Source organism: Betta splendens, chromosome 2 (genome assembly GCF_900634795.4).
Source record: "Betta splendens chromosome 2, fBetSpl5.4, whole genome shotgun sequence".
In the NCBI taxonomy this organism is placed as follows: domain Eukaryota; kingdom Metazoa; phylum Chordata; class Actinopteri; order Anabantiformes; family Osphronemidae; genus Betta; species Betta splendens.
In genome coordinates this window covers 26881792-26909579 of record NC_040882.2, presented here as the reverse complement: position 1 = coordinate 26909579, position 27788 = coordinate 26881792, and the positions used below count along the sequence as shown (strand labels likewise).

The 27788-nt window shown below is 46.1% G+C and overlaps 1 protein-coding gene across 3 annotated transcripts; it reads right to left on the bottom strand.

The window, feature by feature from the left end:
* Positions 1-157: 157 nt before the first annotated feature.
* On the bottom strand, positions 158-26063 carry LOC114867978 (uncharacterized). Of its 3 annotated transcripts, XM_055513389.1 has the most exons (13): positions 25882-26060; positions 25339-25677; positions 25158-25259; positions 24595-24915; positions 23848-24174; positions 21325-21645; positions 20477-20797; positions 14137-14460; positions 13550-13876; positions 1919-2212; positions 1682-1708; positions 1178-1311; positions 158-871 (listed from the first exon to the last, which is right to left on the bottom strand). In XM_055513389.1, exons 1-12 carry the CDS (start codon positions 25994-25996, stop codon positions 1205-1207), a joined length of 2925 nt encoding a protein of 974 aa, XP_055369364.1. In that variant the 5' UTR covers positions 25997-26060; the 3' UTR covers positions 158-871; positions 1178-1204. The 3 variants fall into 3 exon arrangements, with proteins under 3 accessions (XP_055369364.1, XP_055369363.1, XP_055369365.1); XM_055513388.1 differs by having other exon boundaries at positions 158-1311; XM_055513390.1 differs by lacking the exons at positions 158-871; positions 1178-1311; positions 1682-1708; positions 1919-2212 and adding an exon at positions 11813-13060 and having other exon boundaries at positions 25882-26063.
* Positions 26064-27788: the final 1725 nt, after the last annotated feature.

The following is a 27788-nucleotide window of genomic DNA, read 5'->3' as shown; positions in this document are numbered from 1 at the left end:
AAGATACTATTGATGATGCCTTTTGTGGATGTGCAGGCCGTCCTTTACAAAGATCACAATGCTCCCTAAACCCCTGAAGTCATTGCTTGTTATTGTATATGAAAAAAATATATGCTGTACTTTACAAAATGTAGCATAATGATAAACAACACTGATGTATTATGATATATTTTAACTTTATTTACCTGACGTGTTTTATAAAATATATAACTAATTATTTACACTGGGTATAAATACAACAAATATGTATAAGTCCAAAATTAAAAAGAAAATTATTAAAATACTAATATATAAATACTGTCAATGTTCTGGTAGCATTAATACTGTAAGCCAATCATTTCATTCAGTATTATTACTTCTCTAAACAACATTCTGAATCTAACAGAGTAAAACATTAAAATACATCATCCGGTAAATTTAGAAAACACACTGTTCACCTCCAAAAACGTTTCCTTGCTAAATCTCAGTGTGCTGCACTTCTTTGGCGGCGTTAGTGCTTCTTTCACACACTGACCAGTCGTCATCCTTCGACCTCCTTGTTCAGAGTCACTTCTACCTACTACACATATACTTTCACATGAATGAGCCATTATTGGAGCATTAAAAAAAAAAAAAAAGATCTTCTCTATACCACAATCATTTAAAATTCATTATTCCCCATACCATTAATCCAATCTAAACATAAAAGGAATTATTTTTAGCAGTTTGTGCTTCGGCGCTGAGCAAACTTCAGGATTCCTCTGTCCAGAGAATTTAGATTTAGGCTGGTACGAAGTGGCTACTGATGAAGGTCTGCGTATTTATGTGTCATCACCTCAGATACATGTACCTTCATGTACATTTTGCCAGCTGCGTTGCTTCTGTCTTTGACCTGGATAATTACATGCATGTACAAGAGACAAACAAAGACATTTGTCTATCTTAAATTTGTGTGGTTAGGTTTGAATCACAGAACATTCTGACTCCAGAACCAGATAATAATCAGTGTTTTAACTTAGGTTGGACATGTGAGTCTTGATTACATAAACTTGCTGTAGTTTAGCTGTGAATTAATGTAAACTTACTGTAGGACAGAGTTGACTTGTAAAATTAATGAAACACAGTTTGTCCTTCTGTCCTTATAGATAAACAGAAAACTTGAAGATGAAAGGATTTTACAGAAATTGATACAACTTACTTTGACATCTCCAACAAACTAAAGCTGCTACAAGACAAACAGACGGGATAATAACGGCGATGACAGAGCAACAGTAACAGAAATATCATCAGTGGAATTAGTCAGACCAGTGGAAATAGTGGACAGGGTTTTATCTGAAATGACAGAACAGAGGATTCGATTAGGCAGATTACAGTTTCTTTACTGGAGCGATGCTCAGCAGGTCTGGGATCAGCGTGGGTTTCCTCAGTGCTGTTCTCATCTGTCTTAGAATCAGAGCTATGTGGTTCTAGAACTAATAAGCAGAGAGTAGACTCTCACAAGTACCTGGGAGTGCATCTGAACCATAAACTGGACTGAACTCATAACACGGATGCACTGTACAGGAAGGGTCAGAGCAGACTCTACTGCTGAGGAGACTGCGATCTTTTACTTTTAATAATATTTATTACTGAGAATGTTTAATGTAAATATCTTAAGGAATCTTAACTTTGTTGTATTTGAACTAAAATGAAATACACTTACCGGCTTCAGTGCAGTTACTCTTCACAACTTGAGAGATGGAGACAAGAGAAAAAGTAAGAGTGAAAATACAGCCTGAATTAAAAATTAATTTTTGGAATTTTACTTTTCTCTGAATAATGCATGGACTCAACATTCTTTGAAATTCATCTAAGATGACAGCTGTGATTGTCAACTCATACATATAAATTGACTTTTTTTTTTAGAAATTACAGTTTACTGTAAGTGTTCTGTTCGTACCTAAACTTAGACATTTGTTATGATTCCCTTTAAACTGGTAAAGACAGTATTTTGCTTGGGCTGATGTGTTGACAACAGGCAGCTTGACCGACACATTTCCTGTTGCTACGCTTTCGCAGGAAATATCAACTCTCCTTCCAGGCAGTGGTTTCTTATTCCAGCATTCACAAATATTTGCTCCGTTTTTTGTTAATTCCCATATTTCATCTGGGTCTTCAATTGTATTATTGAAGACATATAGAAGAGTGGTGTTACTTCCAATTGTTGCACATCTTTCTTCTACCTCCTGTGCACCTGTAACAAATTCAGAGACGTTTATTATAATATAACCAAACCCATTAACCAAGCCACACAATTTTATCCGATTTGTTTACGTAACCACAGCTGGGGTCTATCCATAACTGGACAGACAGATAAAATGAAACATAGTAAAAGTAAACATTTGTGACGCTGGTAAAATATGCAATTTAAGTCAATAAACAATAAAAACATGGATATGGACCTTCTTGTTGTCAAGCAATATTTTGCTTTTCAGGAGCTTTTCCTGAAAACCAAGTATTTAACAGTTTTTCCTATATGTAATAGGGTTTTATTACATATTTCTTACAGCTTTAACTACAATAGGGTGTGCTTAAAGAACTAACTGTTAATGTCCTCTATATAATAATGTGTGAGAACTGCATTATGCAGTGGGGCTTTATATATTTCATACACTATTTATTCGAGGTGCCTTAAAAAAATCTGTCAAAACACAACAAACTAAGCATTACAATAAACAATAGTAAAATAAACAAATAGTATTATTTAATATTTTATATAATAGTATTAAATATTTTGGTAAAAAAAAAAAAAAGTTTTATTATAAATGAGTATTTATAAAGTTCAATTTTGCACGTGCCCAATTGCCTCATTATAATTTCTATCAGTGAATATTTTCAAACGTACAATGTAAATTCCATAACTTTTTAAATATACTTTGTTTTCTTAAGACATTAATTCTAATATAATTTCCATTGTTCACTACGGTAAGTGTCTCCGCTCTTCACAGTGACCGCACCACCGGTTACCGTAACGAATCACTGCGGTCAAGTGAGCCGTCGTTCGTTCATCCGTCATTCTGCCAGCCGCGCTTCAAAAACGTCTTGCGCCCGTATTACGCGCTTTACAGCAGAGCACAAAACACGCTTGTACTTATATATATATATATATATATATACATATATACATACATATACATATATATGTACTTATATATATATATAGATATATATATATATATATATATATATATATATATATATATATATAATATATATATATACATATATATACATCATATACATATATATACATAGGTTATGTGTACTTATAATATACATATATAACAATATTATACATAATAACATAGATACATATATATACACATAATATACAATATATATACATATATACATATATATACATATATGTGTACTTATATATACATATATACATATATATACATATATATACATATATACATATATATATACATATATACATATATATACATATATGTGTACTTATATATACATATATACATATATATACATATATACATATATATACATATATACATATATATATATATACATATATACATATATATACATATATATACATATATATACATATATACATATATATACACATATATACATATATATATACATATAAAAAAAAAAAAAAAAAAACTCCCTTCTCACCCCACGTGGGTGGTCTCATCCACTTTCCAAGCTCGGGTCCTCTACCAGAGGCCAGGAAGCTTGAGGGTTCTGCGCAGTATCCTTGCTGTTCCTAGGACTGCACTTTTCTGGACTGAGATGTCGGATGTTATTCCAGGGATCTGTTGTAGCCACTCCTCCAGTTTGGGGGTCACTGCCCCCAGTGCTCCAATCACCACAGGCACCACTGTGGCCTTCACCTTCCAAGCCTTCTCCAGTTCTTCTCTGAGCCCTTGGTATTTCTCTAGTTTCTCATGTTCCTTTTTCCTGATGTTGCCATCGCTTGGTATTGCCACATCCACCACTACGGCTTTCCTCTGCTCTTTATCCACCACCACAATGTCTGGTTGGGTCGCCATTACCATTCTGTCTGTCTGTATCTGGAAGTCCCACAGGATCTTGGCTCGCTCGTTCTCTACCACCTTGGGAGGTGTTTCCCTCTTTGACCTTGGGGTTTCCAGTCCATACTCCGCGCAGATGTTCCTGTATACTATACCAGCCACTTGGTTATGGTGTTCCATGTATGCTTTCCCTGCCAGCATCTTACACCCTGCAGTTATGTGCTGGACCGTCTCAGAGGCCTCTTTGCACAGTCTACACCTTGGGTCTTGTCTGGTGTGGTAGATCTGGGCCTCTATGGCTCTGGTGCTCAGGGCCTGCTCCTGTGCGGCCAGGATGAGTGCCTCTGTGCTGTCCTTCAGCCCAGCCCTTTCAAGCCATTGGTAGGATTTGTTGAGATCAGCCACTTCAGTTATGTTCCGGTGGTACATCCCGTGTAAGGGCTTGTCCTCCCATGATGGTCCCTCTTCCAGCATCTCATCCTCCGTTCTCCACTGCCTGAGACATTCACTCAGCACGTCATCTGTCGGGGCCTTATCCTTGATGTACTTATGGATCTTGGATGTTTCATCCTGGATAGTGGCTCTCACGCTCACTAGTCCTCGGCCTCCTTCCTTGCGGCTAGCGTACAGTCTCAGGGTGCTGGATTTGGGGTGGAACCCTCCATGCATGGTGAGGAGCTTTCGTGTCTTAACATCTGTGGTCTGTATCTCTTCCTTTGGCCACCTTATTATTCCCGCAGGGTATCTGATCACTGGCAGGGCGTAGCTGTTTATTGCCTGGGATTTGTTCTTGCCATTGAGCTGGCTTCTTAGGACTTGCCTTACTCGTTGGAGGTATTTGGCTGTTGCCGCATTCCTTGTTGCCTGTTCAAGGTTGCCGTTTGCCTGTGGTATTCCAAGGTACTTGTAACTGTCCTCAATGTCTGCTATTGTTCCTTCTGGGAGTGAGACCCCTTCTGTGTGGATTACCTTGCCTCGCTTTGTCACCATCCTCCCACATTTCTCGAGTCCGAATGACATCCCAATGTCCGAGCTGTAGCTCCTGGTGGTGTGGATCAGTGAGTCGATGTCTCGTTCACTCTTGGCGTACAGCTTGATGTCATCCATGTAGAGGAGGTGACTTATGGTGGCCCCGTTCCGGAGTCGGTATCCATAGCCAGTCTTGTTTATTATTTGGCTGAGGGGGTTCAGACCTATGCAGAACAGCAGTGGGGACAGTGCATCTCCTTGGTATATGCCACATTTGATGGATACTTGGGCAAGTGGCTTCCCATTGGCTTCAAGGGTGGTTCTCCACAACCTCATTGAGTTTGCAATGAAGGCCCTTAGAGTTCTGTTGATGTTGTACAGCTCCAAGCATTCAATGATCCATGTGTGTGGCATTGAGTCATAGGCTTTCTTGTAGTCAATCCAGGCTGTGCACAGGTTGGTGTGTCGCACTCTGCAGTCTTGGGCGACTGTTCTGTCTACCAGGAGTTGGTGTTTGGCTCCTCTGGTATCCTTACTTATGCCCTTCTGTGCTTCGCTCATGTATTGACCCATGTGCCCACTTATCTTAGCTGCGATGATGCCTGACATGAGCTTCCATGTTGTGGAGAGGCAGGTTATTGGCCGGTAGTTGTATATATATATATATATATATATATATATATATATATATATATATATATATATATATATATATACTATATATATATATATATCTATATATATCTATATATTATATATATATATATCTATATATATATATATATATATCTATATAAACTGTCGCCTAATAAAGATCTCTGTACTTTTACTGTAAAATTAAGCATTTATTAGTATTAAAAAATACCATGTCATACTGTAAAATTTTTATAATTAATAACTTAAATTTGGTGCATAGTTCCAGGCTCAGACCACTTTCTCCTTATTCTGCTAGACGTCTACTATCACCCCACAAAGATTTGTGTATTTTTACTGTATAGTTTAGGATTTATTAGTATTCAAAACTACCATGTCATACTGCAACTGTATAGGCCGTATAGTCAACTTTAATTATTAATAACTTGACTTTGGTGCATAGTTCCAGGCTCAGACCACTTTCCCCTTATTCTACTAGAGATGTACTATCACCACACAAAGATTCGTGTATTTTTACTGTATAGTTTAGGATTTATTAGTATTCAAAACTTCCAGGTCATACTGTAATACTCTATGGGCCTTATATTCAACTATGATGATGAATAACTTGACTTTAGTGCATAATGCCAGGCCCGGATTATGTGACTTTTCATATAAAAAACTGAGTGAGGCTAAGCACACACACAATAAATCCTTTTATTACCATCTGTTAGGACTCCAAAGTGTGACTTTTAATATTGAAACTAAATGTTTAATATTTAATATAAAGTCATGGAACAGTCAAAAACTGAATATTTATGTGTGAAACATACATTAACGTGGTGGAGGAGTTTGTGTGCCTGAATGACCCCGGGAGCTATGTTGTCGGGGGCTAAATGCCCCTGGTAGGGTCTCCCAGGGCCAACAGGTCCTGGGCTGAACTGGAGAAAGTGTCCGGACAGAGGGAAGTTTGGAGTTTGCTTAGACTGTTGCCCCCGCGACCCGTCCCCAGAAAAAGCAGTTGAAAATGGATGGATGCTGAAATCGTTATTTGTTCTCATCAAACCATTTCCCATGTCTGGAGTTTGTTTTATCAAAGTTATTGCCGTCTCTGTTCTTACACATTGTAATATCTAGTTTTGAACACTAAAATGTAAATACAAAATGTATATAACCAAATATTCAGGATTAGATTTAATGCAATTATTCTCTCTTCACAACACAGACTTAAAACTATAAAAAAGAAAGTTACACACTACACTGTTTGTGGTTCAGCACTTATTGGTTTTATGCTTGACTGTAAGGGCCATTCAGCATAACATGGTACTACTAAAATCCTAAACTATACAGTAAAAGTACACATATCTTTGTGGGGTGATAGTACACCTCTAGTAGAAATAGGAGAAAGTGGTCTGAGCCTGGAACTATGCACCAAAGTCAAGTTATTAATCATCAAAGTTTAGTGTATTACAGTATGACATAGTACATTCTATTACTGCTAAATCCTATCTATTAATACAGGCCCATACAGTTACAGTATGACTTGGTAGTTTTGAATACTAATAAATCCTAAACTATACAGTAAAAATACATGAATATTTGTGTGGTGATAGTACACTTCTAGTAGAATAAGGAGAAAGTGGTCTGAGCCTGGAACTATGCACCAAAGTCTAGTTATTAATGATTAAAGTTGACTATACGGCCTATACAGTTACAGTATGACATGGTATTTTTGAATACTAATAAATCCTAAACTATACAGTAAAAATACACAAATCTTTGACGTTTTTAAGCGCGGCTGGCTGAACGACGGATGAACGAACGACGGTCACTTGAGGACGGAAAAGCGAACAGCGGCTCCTTTGACCGCGGCCTGTGGCCGTTTATCCAACGTTAAATAAAGGTAAATGAAGCATATCCAACAACACACACTCAATCACTGACCTGTGGGTGCCAGGAGCAGCCATAGGCAGGTGAGCGGTCTCCACCACATGCTAACAGGAGGCCGTACGTTAGCTTAATAGACTCAGGCCATACCTTCACAGGTACGAACACATGGTTTAGATCGACTTCCTCTTCTTCTACTTCTTCCTCCCATTGTTTATTGGCAGTTGGTAAACTAGTAGTTTATTACCGCCCCCTTCCGTTTTGGAGGGAGTACACATTGTTCATTAAAAAAAAACAAAAGAAAACGTTTTATATTCCACTCTCTTAACCCGTCTCATCTACAAACTGAAACACTCTCTGGGTCCTATATTCCTTCCACCTAACATCACCTCTGTCCCTGTTCTTCCCCGGTCCAAGAGCAACCAATTATTTATTTATTTATTAATTACCCTCTCACATTCCTCTGCTATAGTCGTAACTAACGCCCTGGAGCCAGTACTTCCTGACTCACCTGATCACTCAGCTCATCCTCACCTGCTCCCATTTTAACCCGTTCAGTCCCAGATGATGAACCTTCCTCCTCCTTCTTCCTTCCCTCATCTTGAAGTCCTTCCCATTACCTCCACATTACTCCTCTCCCCTTCTCTCACTGCCTCCACTTACATCATATTCATCATCATCATCGTCATTACATCATTCTTCCTCCTCACCTGCTGCACCCTGACTTCCTTCTTTAAAACCTCACGCCCCCTGAACGCTACGCTGTGATTCTGTCCTCAGTTGCAGCAGTTTTGTGTCCAAACCTTTGACAGTTAAAGCACCTCACCGGATTTGAAACCAACTCTCTCATCAAATGCTTAACAAATCCAACAAACACTTCTTGAGGCAGCTCCACGCCATCAAACTGCACTAACCAGCTCTGTCTCCACTCTTTCTATTGCTCTTGTCACTTTTCTAACACCAACTACATTGTTCTGCTTAGGTTTTAAATGACCTACTGTACCAGTACATCCATACTGACCCCTACTGGGATTCCGTTTTTTGCTCCTTCACATCCTCCTCCCTCTCCTCCTCTAGATTCCTCTCCCCCTCTTCTTCCCCTTTGCGCTCTCCTCCACCAACTTCTATTCCACATTCATTAGTTTTCTTTGTGTGGTATCTTCTTCACCTGATCATAATGTTCTTTGTGTCTTTTTTCCCTTTTCTTTTTATTGATCTTCTTCTTCTGCATTTCTGCAGGTTTGATCAGTCACCTCCTCCTCCCACGCTGCTGCATCCTCTCTCCCAAACTCCTGGACAATGCCCCACTCCACACCACGTCACAGCTCCATGAAAACCTCCACCCCCCCACCCAGCCTCCTGCCCCCCTCTGTCCTCTACAGCAGCTCAGGTGAGACGTGAGCTGAGGAGGATAAAAACAAGGAAGGCAGCTGGACCAGACGGCATCAGCTCCAGGCTCCTAAAGTCCTGTGCAGATGAACTGTGGGGTTATGGAGCGTGTCTTCAACCTGAGCCTCTGCAGATGTTCTCTGACGACTCTACGATTGTCTGACTTATCACTGACAATAACAAGGCAGAGGACAGAGAACTGACAGAACTTTGTCGACTGGTGTCAGCGGAACCACCTTAAACTCAACGCAGGGAAGACCAAGGAGATGGTGAAGGATGTCCACAGATGTCAGTCTGCACCCCCCCCCCCCTCCAGTGAATATTCAGGGAATGAACATCCAGAAAAAGTGGACTGTTGTAAGTATATATATATAGAATGGAATGCTGTATTTTTTACATATACTTTACATTATGTCAAAATAATAAAAAAAATGGATAGAGGACATGAATTGTGATATAAGAGTTTTGAGTTTGAGCCCCTTACTTTAAAATCCTAAATAGGACTTTTAAACTTACATTTTGGAGGAAAAGACGGTTTGTGTTAGAGACTACTATATAATGGCTTGCATTCTGTTGGACTCTACATTCCATGCTGGGCTTTCTTTCAGGGTCTGCTGTTGTTTCTGCTTTATTTTTTATTTTATTTTATTTTTTAATTTTGTTCTGTCCAGCAGTTTAGCAAGCAGCATATCTTACGCTGAATGCCATATTGTGATGGACAGCTTTGCTTTAACAAGAGAAGTATATATAAAATATTTATACTCTTCTTGATTTATGGTTTATTTAATGGTTTATTTAGCTAATCCAAAATGTGTGTGATGTTGCTGTGTTGGAGGACAGGTTAGGTTTCTGCTTTAGGGTGTGTATGCGGGAAGGTGGGGGGTTGGTGGTGGTGGGGGATAAGGGGGTGCAACCAGCTGCTGAAACCAAGCAGATCTGTTAAGTAAACAATCGGAGCAAAAAAAATAAATAAATAAATAAATAGAATAAATAAATAAGAAGCATGGATGTACCTTAGGCTAACACATTCATAACTAAACAATTTTTGTGCTGTGGTTTACCTTGGAGATTAATACTAATACCAATAATATTGTTAAGGTATCTGCACACACTCATACAAACATATACATATCATATACTGTACATACACGTTGTTATACATATCCCATACTACTTAATAAAAGTCATTACATACAACACCACAAATTCCATATTCACACATTATTGATATTGGTAGTGATAAGTATCAATAATACTTACAGTTGGATTTGGAAAGTGTCCCACTACAAGGTTAGTAAGGCTGTAGCTTAACATTATTCACCCAAAGGGTGAGGCAGACGTTGGTGCATGAACAATGCCACTTGTGGAAGCCAGGGTGATGTGAGGGGCTCGGCCACTACGCCCATCCAGCAAGCAGAGGAAGGAATCCCAGCAGCCAGGGAGCCCACACACCTTCAGTTCCAGGAGGGCAGGTGTTGCGACCCAAGCCGCCCACACAGAGCCCCCCAGGCAGAGCTGCAGCAGCCACAGAGACAGCACCCGAGGCCAGAGTGGGCCACAGTGGGTCAGCGCTGTCCGCCCCATGAGAACCAGGGGCAAACACTCCCCCCGGCGGGAGGGTCGGCCTGAAAGAGTAGAGCCCGAGGACCCACGGTCCGTACGGAGCCCGCCAGAAGATGCCCCTGTTGGGGGACCTCATCTGCATAATCTGTTATTAACAGAATTATTATTAAGGTCCCACATGCTCAGACAAAGGAAATACTGCGGCCTGCATGTAAAGTCCTCATCCTGATAGTAGTGAGTGAGAACAAAGAGATTTCAAATCTCAGCGCCAAAACCAGGCGCCAGGCTGGGGACCCATACCTGGCTCCCCCGCTGACATCCAACTCCCGCTGACACAAGCGACAAACGGAGGAGAAACTTGGACGTCAGCCGTCCTGATTGGACCAAACAATAGGACGGGCGTGACCAAAAACACGGTTATAAAAGTCGCCGTGACCGAAGACTCGTCCCCTTGTTCTCTCCCTTCTTCTCTTCGATCTCCCCTTCCCTTGTTCTCTCCGACCCTGTCCCGTTTCCCCTTGTTCTCTTCGACCCTCTCGCTGCCCCACCTGGAGCTCCCTCTGCACCGGCACGCCTGAAGCCTCCACCGCAGCTGAACCAACGGAGACGTCGTCACAGAGAACGGGCCTGATCACCCATCTACTTCCAGCCACACGGCAGGAAACCGCCAGCGTAACCGCCTCACTCGCCGCCGCATCAGCTGATCACGACGCGATCACCGCGACGCACACCTGGACCGGACCGGACCGCAACAGCGCAAGCACGCACGCACGCACGCACCGCCGGATCTTCTCACCAGGATTGAGCAGTGAGGCAGAGGCATTCTTAAGTCTGAGCAGAGTAGAACTCTTAGGGGATCAGTAATTGTTTTATTGTTGTGTTGTTTCTTTTCCTGCGCACACGATCTGACCGCTGTGTATTTCCGCGATCACGTGACTGTAACGCTGTTATAGAGCTGCGTGAATCTAAGAGGTGCACATTGAAGTGTTGTAACCTGTGATTTCGCTAGCTTAAGTGCTTTATTGTGGTACTGTGTGGTTGCTCTGTCTCTTCTGCGACCACGCCAAGCGCACGTTTCAACCACTGAACGCTTCCGCGATCACGTGACTATATCGCAGAATATAGCCCCACGTGTTTGTGTGACCGCAAGCCTTATCCACGCTAGTCCCACTTCACACTCCTTTACACGCTTCTTTCCCTGTGAGCGCCAGACACACGCGCTCCATTCAAAGGGCTCACCGGCACACGCGCGCAGCTGTGCCACCTCACCACGCCCCTAAAGGGGGGCGCTCTCCCTCCTCCTTTCTCTCTCTCACACACACACACACACACACACACACACACACACACACACACACACACACACACACACACACACACACACACACCCCTCTTATCTCAGGTAACGCGCATACACATACAGAACGCTAGACGAACACACCATAAGATTAAGTTGTGATTTGCTGAGTTATTCAAGATAGTGTTGACACTAGAGTTAATATTAACTGTTTAATAAAGCGTTCATAATTTAATTGGTCGTTGTCTGTGATTATTTGTACATGGTTTTACAGCACTAGTGAATTGAGTCGGCTATGGTACGGAGTTCACCCTTCAACTAACTTAAATACAAATGAGACTGTATTGGCTATTCCAAATCGGTTATTGGTCCCTGGAAACAGGGTGGTGCCCCGTAAATTAAGTAATTATTAATTCAATTAATAATTATTAAATCAATAATAGTAAGTGTTTCACTTGCCAAACTATAGACATTTGTCATATAGTTATATATATATTTAAGCTAATAACCAAGATTTGTGAATCTAAATTATAAACATAATTGGTATCTCCAATCAGGAGCTATAAATCCAATTATTATAATTTGTGCTCCTCTCATATCCCCAACACCCCCGCGCCCAGAGTGGGGCCCGCCCCCAGTCCACCACCCCCACACGAGCGGAGCGGGGCCGACCCCATCGGCCTTCAGTTCTGCCTCGCAGTCAGTGCATGTTTGTGTTTAATAAATCATTTATCTTTACTGTACTTCCTGTGTGTAATGGGTCATGCATTTGGGGTCTTCCCTTTCCACTGCGACCTGGGCAGCGGATGCAGCCAGGGAAGCGTAAAGGTTGTCGTAGCTGTGGGCCGGCGCACATGGGCCGTATCCCTCCGCTCTGTGAGAGCAGTGAAGCCCCTAGTGATGTGTCGTTCACTATGAACTAATCTTTTTCATGACTCGGATGAACGAGTCCTCTCAGTGAACGACTCGTTCAGTGCGTGCGGTACCTTCTTTCGCCGCATGGCAGCAGCTGCTTAAACTCAGTCAGCAGGACAGGAAACAGAAATGATTAGTTTAGGACTCACTCAACTGAGCGTGGTTCCTCAACGATTCGTTCTTTTATCACATGACAGCGGAGCCGAACAGCCTCTGTAGAGCAGCAGGTGCTCAAGTTCGTTCCTGATTCGTTCCTAGGATTCTTGTGGATCGCTCCTTGTGTACTGTGCTGTGTTGGCATTTTGTGATTATAATTTGTCCACTGAAGCAAACCATGTTGTCTTCAGTATATAGTGTTTGAGATCCGCGATCACAGCGCCACCTGCTGTAAATTAACAAAATGATTCGTTCACTTTACTGTGCGAGTGAACCTCCCATCTCTAGAAGCCCCGCTCAGTGAAGGCGTGCAGATTACCGTTCCGCCTCCACATCATTTCCTGTCCCGTTCCCTGTCAAGCCCCACCGGTTTGAAACCAACGGGGGGAGTTTTGTAACACAATATTTGTGCAAACTCATTTTGTACATTATTATATATCTATTCTATATTTATACAATGTGCAACAATTTTTTGTGCAACATTTGTCCAAACCAGTACATGATTTATATTTATTACTGTGCAATAACCCTTCAATGACCTCATACTCACTACCTGTACTGTACTGTGTGCCAACGCAAACTGATTTTTTCTTTTCTGTCGCCGTATTCTCTGCTCAGTACTTTGCTGTTGTGAAAAGAAATCTCCCCACTGTGGGACTATTAAAGCTTTTACTTATCTTTTCAGCTGAGATACAGTAGGCTAAAATGTTAAACTGACCTTTGACCTGTAGGATGACAGGTTTATTTATCATGATGTTTCCCTCCCTGTTGTAGACGGTGCAGGTGAAGGTTCCTGTGTCCTCATCTGTTGGGTTCTTCAGTCTTACACTGATGTCTCCAATCCTCAGAAGGGTTCTCTTCATCTCTGTCCGTCCCCTGTACAGACTGTGTTGTTCTTCATGTGTATCAGAACCGTTCTGATGCACATGGACCGTCCTGTTCTTACTGTCCCTCCACTCCACTCTGACGTCTTCAGGCAGGTGAACTGTGGCTTTACAAGGCAGCAGGGCAGACTCCTCCCCTGAATCCACCTCCACCTGGTGAACTGAAATGATAAAACACAGCAACATTTCAGGGACTGAATAAAGGATGAGGACAGAGTAATCAAAAGAGAAGATCAATTTCAGCGTAGACCCAAGGACACAACAACTGGAGATGCTTCTAAACTCACTGGAGATGCTTCAAAGTCTCAACTTCACAGGACTGAACTTAGCAAAGTTTAGAACCTGAACCTCTTCTGATTTAAAGTGGTGGTTTTGGTGATGAAGAAGATGAAGAACATGTTAACTCAGCATGAACACTGACCTTTGACCTTCAGCTCCACCTGTTTCTTCATCAGTATCCTTCTCTGACTGCTGTAGACAGTGCAGGTGAAGGTGTATGTGTCTTTGTCTGTCGGGTTCTTCAGTCTCACACTGACGTCTCCAGTTCTCAGCAGGTTTCTCTTCATCTCTGTTCGGCCAATGTAATGACTGTGTTGTTCCTCAGGCTGATCACCGTTTTGATACACATGGACCATATCATCGTCACTGTCTCTCCACTCCACTCTGACGTCTTCAGGCAGGTGAACTGTGGTTTTACAAGGCAGCAGCACTGACTCCTCCCCCGACTCCACCTCCACCTGTTGGACTGAACACATAAACACAACATCAGCAGCAGCTTTGACACATTTTCTTTCAGTGTGCGATAATGTTATGGCTAATTTATCAGAAAAAAAATCATTTAATGAAAAAGTCAATTAAAGTTGAGATTCTGTTGTCTTTATTTTCGGAAGAAGAGAAGCACATAGACAGCACACGACTGCTACCAATATAGTTCAGAGGTTCCTATGAGTAGGCCTGCCACCAATGGGAGAGCAGCGGGCAATGCCCTGGAAACCTGCACAACAGCTTGCAGGTCTATGCGGGCACTGGCCACTAGAGCAGCAGGGTCAGCTGCACCATGGCAACCATTGTCAGGGCTCGGGCAGGCGGCGGACCCACATGCACAGCACGGAGACGAGAGTATAATCAACAAAAGGTTTATTATCCAAAGGCACGGTCAGACGGTCCAGGTCATACACAAAAGGCTCGGTAAGAGTACAGGCAGGGAATAGGCAAAAACTCACGGTCGGTAGACAATCCAGGGTCGGGCAAGATACACGATGCAGGCAGGAACAAAAACACGAGGAACACGAACACTCAGGAAACACAGGAAACAAGGATACACTCATGGGACTCGAAACGACAATCTGGCAAGTGACTACGGGAACAGGAGGTGACTAAATACACGGGTGAGTGATTACTGATGCAGCGCAGGTGAGGATAACGACCGGGTGAAACAAGAACAGCTGTGACGTGACATGACTCGGGAGTGAAGCTAGAACACAAAACAGAGACCGGGGGACTACCAAAATAAAACAGGAAACGGAACCTGGAACCAAAATAAGACAAGGAATCAGCTAGAACAAAAACACAGATCATGACAAGAACAAAAACACAGATCATGACAGTACCCCCCCCCCTATGGCGCCTTCCACGGCGCCTACGGAAGCCCCCCCCCCAAACCAGGGCGGGCGGAGGGTGGTCCCAGGCGGAGGGACCGAATCCCTACCCCTCAAGGTACATGAGCAGGGTGGGTGGAGGGAGGACCGGGGGAGGGCCAAAACAAGAGTCCACAACAAAGTCCGCGACCAGGGAAGACATGAAGTTCAGAGATTCCGTCACGGAGGGTGACGGCGTGGCGAGACCCTGCTCAGCAGCCGCTGAGCCAGGGTGGCACTCTTAGTGCCCTTGGGCTGGACCGATGTCCCCGGGAGCCACCCCGAATGGCAACGTCCTCCAGGCGGACGCTGATCCAATGGGCTGAGGAGTCGAGGCGGACGTCGCCGCAGGAGGCAGCGCCATCCGGGCAGCAGGAGGCGCCGAGGGCAAGACCACCAGTCCGGCGGCCGAGACGAGGACGAGGCAGGGACCAGCGGCGTCTTCCTTGGCCCACCGCGACGAGAGGCAGGAACCGATGCAGGAGCAGCCGGAACCGGGCCGCCAGGAACCGATGCCGGTGCGGCCGGAGCCGGGACGGGAGCGACCCCCTCCTGGAGGTCGGCAGGAACTACGACGGGAGCGACCCCCTCCTGGAGGTCGGCAGGAACTACGACGGGAGCGACCCCCTCCTGGGGGTCGGCAGGAACTACGACGGGAGCGACCCCCTCCTGGAGGTCGGCAGGAACTACGGCGGGAGCGACCCCCTCCTGGAGGTCGGCAGGAACTACGGCGGGAGCGACCCCCTCCTGGAGGTCGGCAGGAACTACGACGGGAGCGACCCCCTCCTGGAGGTCGGCAGGAACTACGACGGGAGCGACCCCCTCCTGGAGGTCGGCAGGAACTACGACGGGAGCGACCCCCTCCTGGAGGTCGGCAGGAACTACGACGGGCGCGACCCCCTCCTGGAGGTCCGCCGGAGCTGCGACGGGCGCGACCCCCTCCTGGAGGTCCGCCGGAGCTGCGACGGGAGCGACCCCCTCCTGGAGGTCGGCAGGAACTATGACGGGAGCGACCCCCTCCTGGAGGTCGGCAGGAACTACGGCGGGAGCGACCCCCTCCTGGAGGTCCGCCGGGACTGCGGGTGGCGCGACCTCCTCCTGGAGGTGCGCCGGGACTGCGGGTGGTGCGACCTCCTCCTGGAGGTGCGCAGGAACTGCGGCTAGCGCGACCTCCTCCTGGAGGTGCGCAGGAACTGCGGCTAGCGCGACCTCCTCCTGGAGGTGCGCAGGAACTGCGGCTAGCGCGACCTCCTCCTGGAGGTGCGCAGGAACTGCGGCTAGCGCGACCTCCTCCTGGAGGTGCGCAGGAACTGCGGCTAGCGCGACCTCCTCCTGGAGGTGCGCAGGAACTGCGACTGGCGCGACCTCCTCCTGGAGGTGCGCAGGAACTACGGCTGGCGCGACCTCCTCCTGGGGGCCGGCGGGCGCTGCGGCTCCACGGGTGACGGGGACTGGAACGACCGCTACAGGGCCGACAGGAACGGGGACTGGAACGACCGCTACAGGGCCGACAGGAACGGGGACTGGAACGACCGCTACAGGGTCGACAGGAACGGGGACTGGAACGACCGCTACAGGGCCGACAGGAACGGGGACTGGAACGACCGCTACAGGGTCGACAGGAACGGGGACTGGAACGACCGCTACAGGGTCGACAGGAACGGGGTCAAAGACAGGGGTGACCTCTGCTTGGCCTACGGGAACGCCCTCTACTTGGCCTACGGGAACGCCCTCAACTTGGCCTACGGGAACGCCCTCAACTTGGCCTACGGGAACGCCCTCAACTTGGCCTACGGGAACGCCCTCAACTTGGCCTACGGGAACGCCCTCAACTTGGCCTACGGGAACGCCCTCAACTTGGCCTTCGGGAACGCCCTCAACTTGGTCGACAGGGACAGGAACTGGAACGACCTCAACTTGGTCGACAGGGACAGGAACTGGAACGACCTCAATTTGGTCGACAGGGACAGGAACGACCTCAACATGGCCGACAGGAACAGGAACTGGAACGACCTCAACATGGCCGACAGGGACGGGAACTGGAACGACCTCAACATGGCCGACAGGAACTGGAACGACCTCAACATGGCCGACAGGAACTGGAACGACCTCAACATGGCCGACAGAAACTGGAACGACCTCAACATGGCCGACAGGAACTGGAACGACCTCAACATGGCCGACAGGAACTGGAACGACCTCTACAGGGCCGACAGGAACAGGAACGACCTCAACATGGCCGACAGGAACTGGAACGACCTCAACATGGCCGACAGGGACAGGAACGACCTTTAACGGATCGACAGGAACTGGAACGGCCGCAACATGGCCGACAGGGACTGGAACGGCCGCAACATGGCCGCCAGGGACTGGAACGGCCGCAACATGGCCGCCAGGGACTGGAACGGCCTCTACTTGGCCGCCAGGGACTGGAACGGCCTCTACTTGGCCGCCAGGGACTGGAACGGCCTCTACTTGGCCGCCAGGAACTAGAATGGCGTCCTCCTCTGAGGAGCCGACAGGAACTAGAACGGCGTCCTCCTCTGAGGAGCCGACAGGAACTGGAACTAGAACGGCCTCAATATGGCCGACGGGAACAGGAACGGCGTCCTCCTCTGAGGAGCCGACAGGAACTAGAACGGCCGCAACATGGCCGACAGGGACTGGAACGGCGTCAACTCCGGAGCTGGCATGACAGCTTACAGCTGCCGAGCTCGACGGGGAAGACGTCGGGCCTGATTGGGTGGGGCTAACTGTCGTCAGACGGACGGTGCCCTCTGACGGGGACAAGGACGGAACTGGGGTCTGGACAACACACGACTGAACTGGGGTCTGGGCAACACACGGCTGATCTGGGGTCTGGGCAACACACGGCTGATCTGGGGTCTGGGCAACACACGGCTGATCTGGGGTCTGGGCAACACACGGCTGATCTGGGGTCTGGGCAACACACGGCTGATCTGGGGTCTGGGCGACACACGGCTGAATTGGGGTCTGGGCTAGGTTCGACTGGGCTGGGACCTGGAGGCGACAGGGCTGCACCGGGGCATGAGTAACACACGGCTGAACTGGGGTCTGGACTAGGTTCGACTGGGCTGGGGCCTGGAGACGACAGGGCTGCACCGGGGCATGAGTAACACACGGCTGAACTGGGGTCTGGGCAGCGCGCGGCTGATCTGGAGACTGAGCAGCGCGCGGCTGATCTGGAGACTGAGCAGCGCGCGGCTGAACTGGAGACTGAGCAGCGCGCGGCTGAACTGGAGACTGAGCAGCGCGCGGCTGAACTGGAGACTGAGCAGCGCGCGGCTGAACTGGAGACTGAGCAGCGCGCGGCTGAACTGGAGACTGAGCAGCGCGCGGCTGAACTGGAGACTGAGCAGCGCGCGGCTGAACTGGAGACTGAGCAGCGCGCGGCTGAACTGGAGACTGAGGGCCGCGTGAGAGCAGGAAATCCTCCCAGGGAAACAACCATGGAGCTGGGCAGGTTGGTGTAGGCACGACGATCCGACGGGGCGGGGAGGAGGAAACCGAAACCATCGGCGGTGCGACTGGCGCTGGCGTGGTACAGAGCGCGTCGCTTAACTCGTCAAACTTCGCGCACAGTCGCTCGTAGAGGCGATGAACGCTGGGGTGATCTAACGCGGTGTCATCGTCCTCCAGCGTCACTATTGCCACCTCTACGGCGCTGCGCTGATCCTCCGAGTTACTAGCCCGTCGGTAATCCTCCGCAAGGATCTTGAAATACTTATGTAGGTCGCTGGGTAGCTCGGCGCAGGTAAACTCCATACTTCCACGGGAGAGTTATATTCGCCGTAAAAAACAAGGAAAAACAGTCACTGACCTGACCGGAGGCTAAATGCTGGCTGGGTCCAAGTTTGGCCAGGTTGTTCTGTCAGGGCTCGGGCAGGCGGCGGACCCACATGCACAGCACGGAGACGAGAGTATAATCAACAAAAGGTTTATTATCCAAAGGCACGGTCAGACGGTCCAGGTCATACACAAAAGGCTCGGTAAGAGTACAGGCAGGGAATAGGCAAAAACTCACGGTCGGTAGACAATCCAGGGTCGGGCAAGATACACGATGCAGGCAGGAACAAAAACACGAGGAACACGAACACTCAGGAAACACAGGAAACAAGGATACACTCATGGGACTCGAAACGACAATCTGGCAAGTGACTACGGGAACAGGAGGTGACTAAATACACGGGTGAGTGATTACTGATGCAGCGCAGGTGAGGATAACGACCGGGTGAAACAAGAACAGCTGTGACGTGACATGACTCGGGAGTGAAGCTAGAACACAAAACAGAGACCGGGGGACTACCAAAATAAAACAGGAAACGGAACCTGGAACCAAAATAAGACAAGGAATCAGCTAGAACAAAAACACAGATCATGACAAGAACAAAAACACAGATCATGACAACCATAAAGCACATGATGCAGAGGAACAGGCCCCATGCGACCAAGGCAGGTCAAACATCTTGCCTGACAGTCTGGAGTCAAGGGCATCAGTGACACACTGGAATCCAGGATGGTGCTTAGGAACTTCATGACATGTGAGGGGTGGAGGCTGGCTGTGTTCACAGATAGGCCCACAGTTTGAATGTGGACCATTATTAAAGCCATGTGGCAACAGAAAATGTCGTCTGGTGTACTGCAGACTGCCCAGTCACCTATAGCTTGAGACTCTGATGCCCTGCTGTCTTGGTGGAGTCAGAGTTGCAGTGTGTGAACGTCCAAGGTGATAGCCGGATGCCCACAGGTAAATCAGTTCTGGCACACCCTCGGTATGGTGGACCACACTGCACATCCATGCCTGTGGCAACTCCTGCAAGCTGCACCTCTGGCTAATGGAGTGGAACCAGCACAGGACTGAAAGCGGAAAGCAACCAACAACTACACTGGCGAACTGGTGACATGCTGCTGAACACAGGGCGTAGCCAAAATGGCCACTCAATATCTTTGAACTTCCCTTACACTCTGAGCAAATCACACAGATGAATCCATTCATGATCCCTATACTCACCAGAGCTAACATCCAGAGACATTAGACCAGTTAAAGAAGCAGAACCTGGACTGAACTCTGCCGCTTGTTCTTTGCTCAACATAAACACTGACCTGAAACCAAGAGTTCCACCTGCTTCTTCATCAGGTGAATTCCCTCCTTGTTGTAGATGGCGCAGGTGAACATGTCTCCATCTGTCGGGTTCTTCAGTCTCACACTGACGTCTCCAGTTCTCAGCAGGTTTCTCTTCATCTCAGTTCGTCCTCTGTAATGACTGTGTTGTTCTTCAGGCTGATCAGAACCGTTCTCATACACATGGACCGCCCTGTTCTTACTGTCTGTCCACTTCACTCTCACATCTTCAGGCAGATGAACTGTAGTTTTACAAGGCAGCAGCACAGACTCCTCCCCTAACTTCACCTCCACCTGTTGGACTGAAATGATAAAATGCAACATCAGCAGAAGCTCTGACACATCTCATTTGAGTGTCTTTAGTTAAATCTTAATAATGAAGTAGGTTTGGTTGGTTCCAGTATAAAATGTGTCTCCACTGGACACAGACAGTTTAGTCTTTAGTGTCATCACAGCTGACTCTTTATTCAGTATCACTTAGACGAAGTCAGATGGACTCAGTCCAACCTGTGTTTAGTGTCTGACAGAGAATCACTGTCACATCATCTGATGCTTTAGAACTACGTTGGGTCTGTCTGACCTTTGACTTGATTTTGTCCTGTATTCCTTCTAGGGGTGTGTGCATGTCAGAGGTTTATCGGGTTTGTGCTTGTTGAATATTAGGTCTGTCTGTTGGCTGTTAGAGTGTCCTCCCTTGTTTCTTATTTTGCCATGTTCTAACTTCATTTTATGTGTCATTATAGTATGTTTTAACTGTTTGAATCTACCAAATAAAGAACTTCCAGTGTTTCGTCGTCTTCCTGGTTTTTAGTTCACCATAAACACTGACCTTTGACCTTCAGATCCACCTGTTTCTTCATGATGATGTTTCCCTCCCTGTTGTAGATGGTGCATGTGAAGATGTCTGTGTCTCCATCTGTTGGGTTCTTTAGACTGACGTCTCCAGGTTTCAGTAGGTTCCTCTTCATTTCTGTTCGTCCTTTGTAAATATGGTCTTGTTCTTCAGGCTGATCAGAACCGTTCTGATACACATGAACCGTTCTTTTTTTACTGTCTGTCCATGCCACTCTAACATCTTCAGGCAGGTGAATTGAGGCTTCACAAGGCAGCAGGACAGATTTCTCTCCTAACTTCACCACGACCTGTTGGACTGAAGTGATAAAACACAACATCAGCAGCAGCAGCAGCAGCAGCAGCGGCAGCTCTGACACCTTAGTGTAAAACCAAAGCAGAGAGTTTAGTGCTTGGTGACCAGGGGCGCCGCTGGCAGTAAGAGTTGCCGTCGGGCCCTACGCTTTATTAATAGTCCTGACCATTGCTCCTACACTGTCTGGTAGAGTTGGTTAGAGTGCAAGGCTGGTAAACTGAAGGTTGAGTCTAAATCTAAATCTAAATTTATATTTGTTTTGATCATAACGTATCAGTATTCAGTCAAAATTACAATAATTTCATCAATGAAAAATGTAGCAATTGTAAACTTGTAGCAATTTCTCCTTCATTCGGTTCCGTTTCACATAAAAATCCAAGCAAACCAAAACACTTCACTTCAAACCACATGAGAACGTTCTCTCTCCTGATTGTTCAGATGTATCTGTCTGCCGCGGGAGCAGAAAAGCAAATATGGGAGGAAGGTCCTGTGTTGTGTAGAGATGGGAAGTTTGGTTCTTTTAACTGACTCAGATCTTTAACTCTCGATCAGTAAAGTGAACGAATCATTTCGAGTCATTTGTTCATTTGTAGAGCAGGTGGCGCTGTGGCCGTTCTCAAACACTATATACTGAAGACAACATGGTTTGCTTCAGCAGAAATTGTAATCACAAAATGCCACAAGCAATTCAAACCATGTGAAAACCTAGCAAATACGCACCACATTAACGTGACTGATGTATCTTCGCTGCCATTGTTGTTTAACAGCGCGACAGTCGCTTTGTAGCGGTCACATGGTAAAAGAACGCGTGATCCATAAAGATCCGTATGAACTAATCAGAACGAACTGGAGCGCCTGCTCCTCGCTACAGAGCCTGCACAGGCTCTTCCGACATGTGACAAGTGAACCAACGAATGATCCATAAGAACGAATCAGGGACAAACTGTAGTACTTGGCGCTGCCACTGAGCCTGAGCTGTGAACGATGAACTATGAACAAGAACGATGAACTGAACCGCGCAGCCGAGCTGCCTTTTACGTGACGGCTGGTAAAGTGAAAGGGAAATTATTTTGACATTTAGTAAGAGTTTTAAAGCAAAAACTAACAATAAATTCTCTAAAATATTTACCTGGTTCATTTGTCAGGTGACACATAAATAAACGTCAGAAATCAGACATCGCTCATTTCCTTGTTTATCAGTCCATACAGCACCGTAGCTGAGCCACAGCTGTGACGTGATAAAAGAACGCATGTTCCGTAAGGATCCGTAGAAACGAATCAGTAACGAACTGGAGCACCTGCTGCTCCACAGAGCCTGTGCGGCTCGGCTGTCACGTGACAAAAGAACGAATCCTTGAGGAACGACGCTCAGTTGAGTCAGTCCCGAACGAATCATTTCTGTTTCCGGTCCTGCTGACTGAGCTTAAGCAGCTGCTGCCATGTGGCGAGAGAAGGTACTGCACGTACTGAACGAGTCGTTCACTGAGAGGACTCGTTCCTCCCGAGTCATATGAAAGACTAGTTCATATTGAACGAATCGTTAAAGAATGACAGATCACTAATGCGGACCACTTCACGTTTCTGTGACAAGAGAGACAGTTTTACGATGGAGGTCAACCTTTGTGGATCAGTCCTCGCCCTGCTAATTTTTTTATTACATTTCCTGCATTTACCACTTAACGCAAATATTACAGTTTGAAAATCAAGTGCAGTTATGGCTGGAAAACCATCTATTGATGGACTGGACTCACCATAGGCACATAGCAACGCAATACAGGAGGCGGTGTGTCAAGTTAATCCACCAAAGATTTTACCGAATCATGTGCTCAGCGGCGTTTGGTCCCGCATTGGTTTGTTACACGTTCTCACCAGGAGGACCCCACCAGAGTTTGCTATTTGATGCGGATCGAGACCACCCCATTTTGGGGGTCTCGTAGCATTATTTTGGTGCGTTCTCAAGTCCGATTACCATGTTCACACCAGACAAAACGAACCGCACTAAGAGGGAAAACGAACTTGAGTTCAATTCAATCGAACCAAATCCTGTAGGTGTGAAAGCTCCATCAGTAACATCCCGACCTGTCTACACATAAACACTGTTAACACTGAGCTGCTTCGTAATGACTGATGGATGGAAAAACAAACAGATTAATGACTTCCTGTGCTTCCAGTATATTCCTGGTCCATCTCAAAATAATCACTGACCTGAGACCCAGAGGTGCACCTGCTTCTTCATCAGGATGTTTCCCTCGCTGTTGTAAACGGTGCAGGTAAAGATGTCTGCGTCTTCATCTGTTGGGTTCTTCAGACTCAGACTGAAGTGTCCAGTTCTCAGCAGATTTCTCCTAATTTCTGTTCGTCCTCTGTAAAAACTGTCTTGTTCCTCAGGCTTATCAGAACCATTCTGATGCACATGGACCGTCCTGATCTTACTGTCCCTCGACTCCACTCTGACGTCTTCAGGCAGGTGAACTGTGGCTTTACAAGGCAGCAGGGCAGACCCCTCCCCTGAATCCACCTTTACTCGTTGGACTGAAAACAAAAAGACAACATTAGCAGCAGGTCTGATTTTCCTTCAGTGTCTTTAGTTGAATCTTTATAGCGTGATTGATTCCAGTCTAAAACGTGTCTCCACTGGACACAGACAGTTTAGTCTTTGGTGTCATCACAGCTGACTGTTTATTCAGTATCACTTAGATGGAGTCAGTCCAGACTGTGTTTAGTGTCTGTCACATCATCTGCTCCAGAACTGAGTTGACTCTACTCTAAAAGGTCCAAGGACAGAGTTTGGTGCCGACTAACATTGTCTAAATCTTGAGCTTTTCATTGTCTTGGTCGGCTCCTGATCTCTTGGACTCAGCTGCTTTACTGCAAGTGTCTGATGAAAACACAAAGTTTCATTCATTGTTTAGATTTGTGTTTCTGGCATCTTCCTGGTTCATAAACACTGACCTTTGACCCAGAGATGCACCTGTTTCTTCAACAGGACATTTCCCTCACTGCTATATATGGTGCAAGTGAAGGTTCCTCTGTCTTTGTATGTGGGGTTCTTCAGGCTGACGTCTCCAGGTCTCAGCAGGGTTCTCTTCATCTCTGTTCGACCATTGTAAAGAGTGTGTTGTTCTTCTTGCTGATCAGAACCGTTCTGGTACACATGGACCGTTCTGTTCTCTCTGTCTGTCCACACCACCCTGATGTCTGCTGGCAGACAGACTGTGGTTTTGCAGGGCAGCAGGACAGATTCTTCCCCTGACTCCACCTCCACCTGGTTAACTGACAGGACAACCGTCAGAACCACTTAAAGTTAATTTGGATTAGTTTTGGAGCATATGCTGTTTTACAATAAATCAAGAACTACTCATCTACAATGAATCTTCCTCCCACAAATCAACACTGAACCAGTGAGCAATTATTTTCACTGTAGAAAGTGTTTGTTTACTTATCATTGAGGTACTGTAATTATTACTAAACCTTTTCAGGCTGGATCTGTCTAGTATTTAGTAATAGACATATACCTGCCATGAAGTACTGACGAAAATATACTAACAGACCCACAGCAACAACAAGAATAATAGTCAGGAGAACCAGGGGAGCTTTGACCCAGGATGGAAATTGTTCTGTAAAGTAGAATGAACAATATGATCTCTAAGAAGTATCTACTATAGACGTTGGAGTTGTTGAGATGTTGTTACTGACCTTTGACCTGCAGGTGAACGTTGGTGACTTTCTCCAGAAATCTGAACCCTGTAACAGAGCAGGTGTAGGTTCCGTTGTCAGACAGTTTCAGTCCCGTCAGGTTCAGACTCAGGTCTCCAGTCTTTAGGGCGTCTGTGCTCATCGATGTTCGGCCTCTGTAAAGCTGGTTCTGGTCTTTAAGTTCATCACCGTCCTGCTGACGCTGGTGGACGGTGGAAGGACTGAGATCGGGTCGGCTCCACACCACTGTGGGGTTGACCACGTCGAATGTGGGAAACTCACAGGGCAGCAGGAACCAGTCCCCCTCATGAATGTCCACAGCTGAGGCATGATGGGAAACTGTAGACACACAAGACATAAAACCTCTCCTTCTGACAGCTGCCCGACACCCCTTCAATAGCAGGATCAGGGCTCTGGGCATAGGCGCCCACCTGCTGGGGGGGCAACTTGGCCAGAGCACGATCAACACTGAGTGATGGAGGCCTGTAGACAGCTCATACTAAAAACGCAGAGCTGGGAAAGAAGGGAGGACGCTTGACTTACCGCAAACCAGGATCACAAACACCACTAACATCTGCTTCTTCCTTTGGAAACCGCAACAAGAACAAAGTCTTCTTAGTTCTGCTTCTTCAGGAACGAAGAGCATCTTCTGAAACATCTTCAGGATCACTTCAGAACTATTTGTCTCTTTCCTGATCGGCTCCTTCTTCTCAGAGAAGCTTTACTTTCACTTCACAGGTTTTAGAGAAGCAGCTGTTGGAATGTGAAGAAACCGGTCTAGCAGGTTCGTCATAACACTGATTCCCTGATACCCTGAAGTCTATCCAATCAGACGAGACACTGAAACAGAAAGGAGAGAAAAAAATCTGATACAAGAGCTTCAGACAGTGCTGAAAGATGATGTCCTCCTTCTTATCACACATGACGTGTCAGGTTTCTCAGGCCTCTGTGTGAGTTAGAGAAGATTTTATGAAGCTATGATTAGTAAGAGCGTGACATGAGGCTCAGAATCAGTGGCTCCTGCTCCACCAGTGCCTTCATTGACTTCAGCTGCCAACATTCTTCTTTCACTGTATGTCACTGTTATTGAGGGGAGGCTGTGCCTATGAGCCCTGTTTAACAAGTCACTCAGGTATCAGATTAGTTCTAGACTCAGAACACAGAGATCACCTGGTGACGATCATCTGTTCCCTTCACTTGTTCACTGTAACCTTCTACTTTACTGCTGCTACTTCACTGTTCACAGATCAGACCCGACATCAGTGACGTCAACATGTGGTAAAAGCAGGTGATGGTCTGGTGTAAAGATGATGTGACAGGGTCCATTGTGTCCTGACGACTGGGTCAGAACATCTACAGAACAGCAGCTCGTGTCACAGCTGAGTGAATTCTAACCAATAACCAAGAGTGTAACTCACCTTCAGTCTGTGCTGCGGTGGAAGATGAACACCTGCAGCAATGAAGTTGTTTTCTGAACCAGTGACAGAAAACAATTAAAAGCAGAAAATCATGTTCTAAACGGATTCCGGTGGCGGAGCAAGATGGAGGTGCAGTGAACGCTCTGAGCCACTAGGTGGCGCTGCTTGAATCAAGTCAAAGAGACAGATTATTGTATTTATTGTTTTGATTGAAGGGAATACCAACATCACCAGAATATGATGCCTGCTTAAACCCAATCAGCTAATGTTACAGTGTCAAGTAGTGATGTGTCGTTTGCGAACGAGCCGATGCTTTGTAGTGAATGAGAAGAGCCGAATCTTACAAAATGCTTTCTTACCTGGAAGACTGTCCTCCACAAAAGCAGAAAGCTTTAACATTTTAATGAGCAACAATTGTATGTGAAGAAATCTTTCATTTAATTCATATACATGATGTAATCAGGATTGAACTCTGTCTTATAAAATTTTGATTGTTGGTCATTGTATGACCAAAAGGGAGGGATCGTGATGGAAATGTTATATTATTCACTAATGTTGATGATTTTTTATTGTTATTGATGCCTTAATATCATTTGATTATCTTCTATTCATGTTTGTATTTTTAACTGTTTATCTCTGTAGGAGTTCATCAGTTCAAGTATTTTATTGTGCGTCTGAGCTGAAGGCCCAGTTCAGCATTATCTCAAGAAGTGAGGTAGTGTCTGTCTTGGATGGGGAACGAGATGCCCCTTGAATGACACAGGAACCCCAGATGCACCGACAGGTTTCCTCTTTTTCATCACAATCCTGGGAGGTATGATTTGGGATGAGCTAATGTGTGTCTAGAGCGTGATTTGAGAGGTGTTATTTGTATGCTTTAAATACTTGGGACAGGAGTTGGAGTGTTAGAGAACGTTGGTGTGTACCTGTAGCCTGGGCTGAACCCAACTCCTTGAGAGGGGCTGGACTCTCTTCTTCTTTGGAGCTGCTCGCGGTGAGAGGCTGGTGTGGGTTTGCTCTATGGGGTGAGAT

What these genes read in the sequence shown, in the direction of transcription:
- LOC114867978 (XM_055513388.1), bottom strand. Translation starts at nt 25,996, where the DNA reads ATGTTTCAGAAGATGCTCTTCGTTCCTGAAGAAGCAGAACTAAGAAGA. An exon ending in GGTGCATCTCTGGGTCAAAG is followed by an intron (nt 24,175 to 24,594) that starts GTCAGTGTTTAT and finishes TTTTGTTTTCAG; the next exon opens with TCCAACGAGTAAAGGTGGAT. An exon ending in GAGTAACTGCACTGAAGCCG is followed by an intron (nt 1,312 to 1,681) that starts GTAAGTGTATTT and finishes CTGTCATTTCAG; the next exon opens with ATAAAACCCTGTCCACTATT.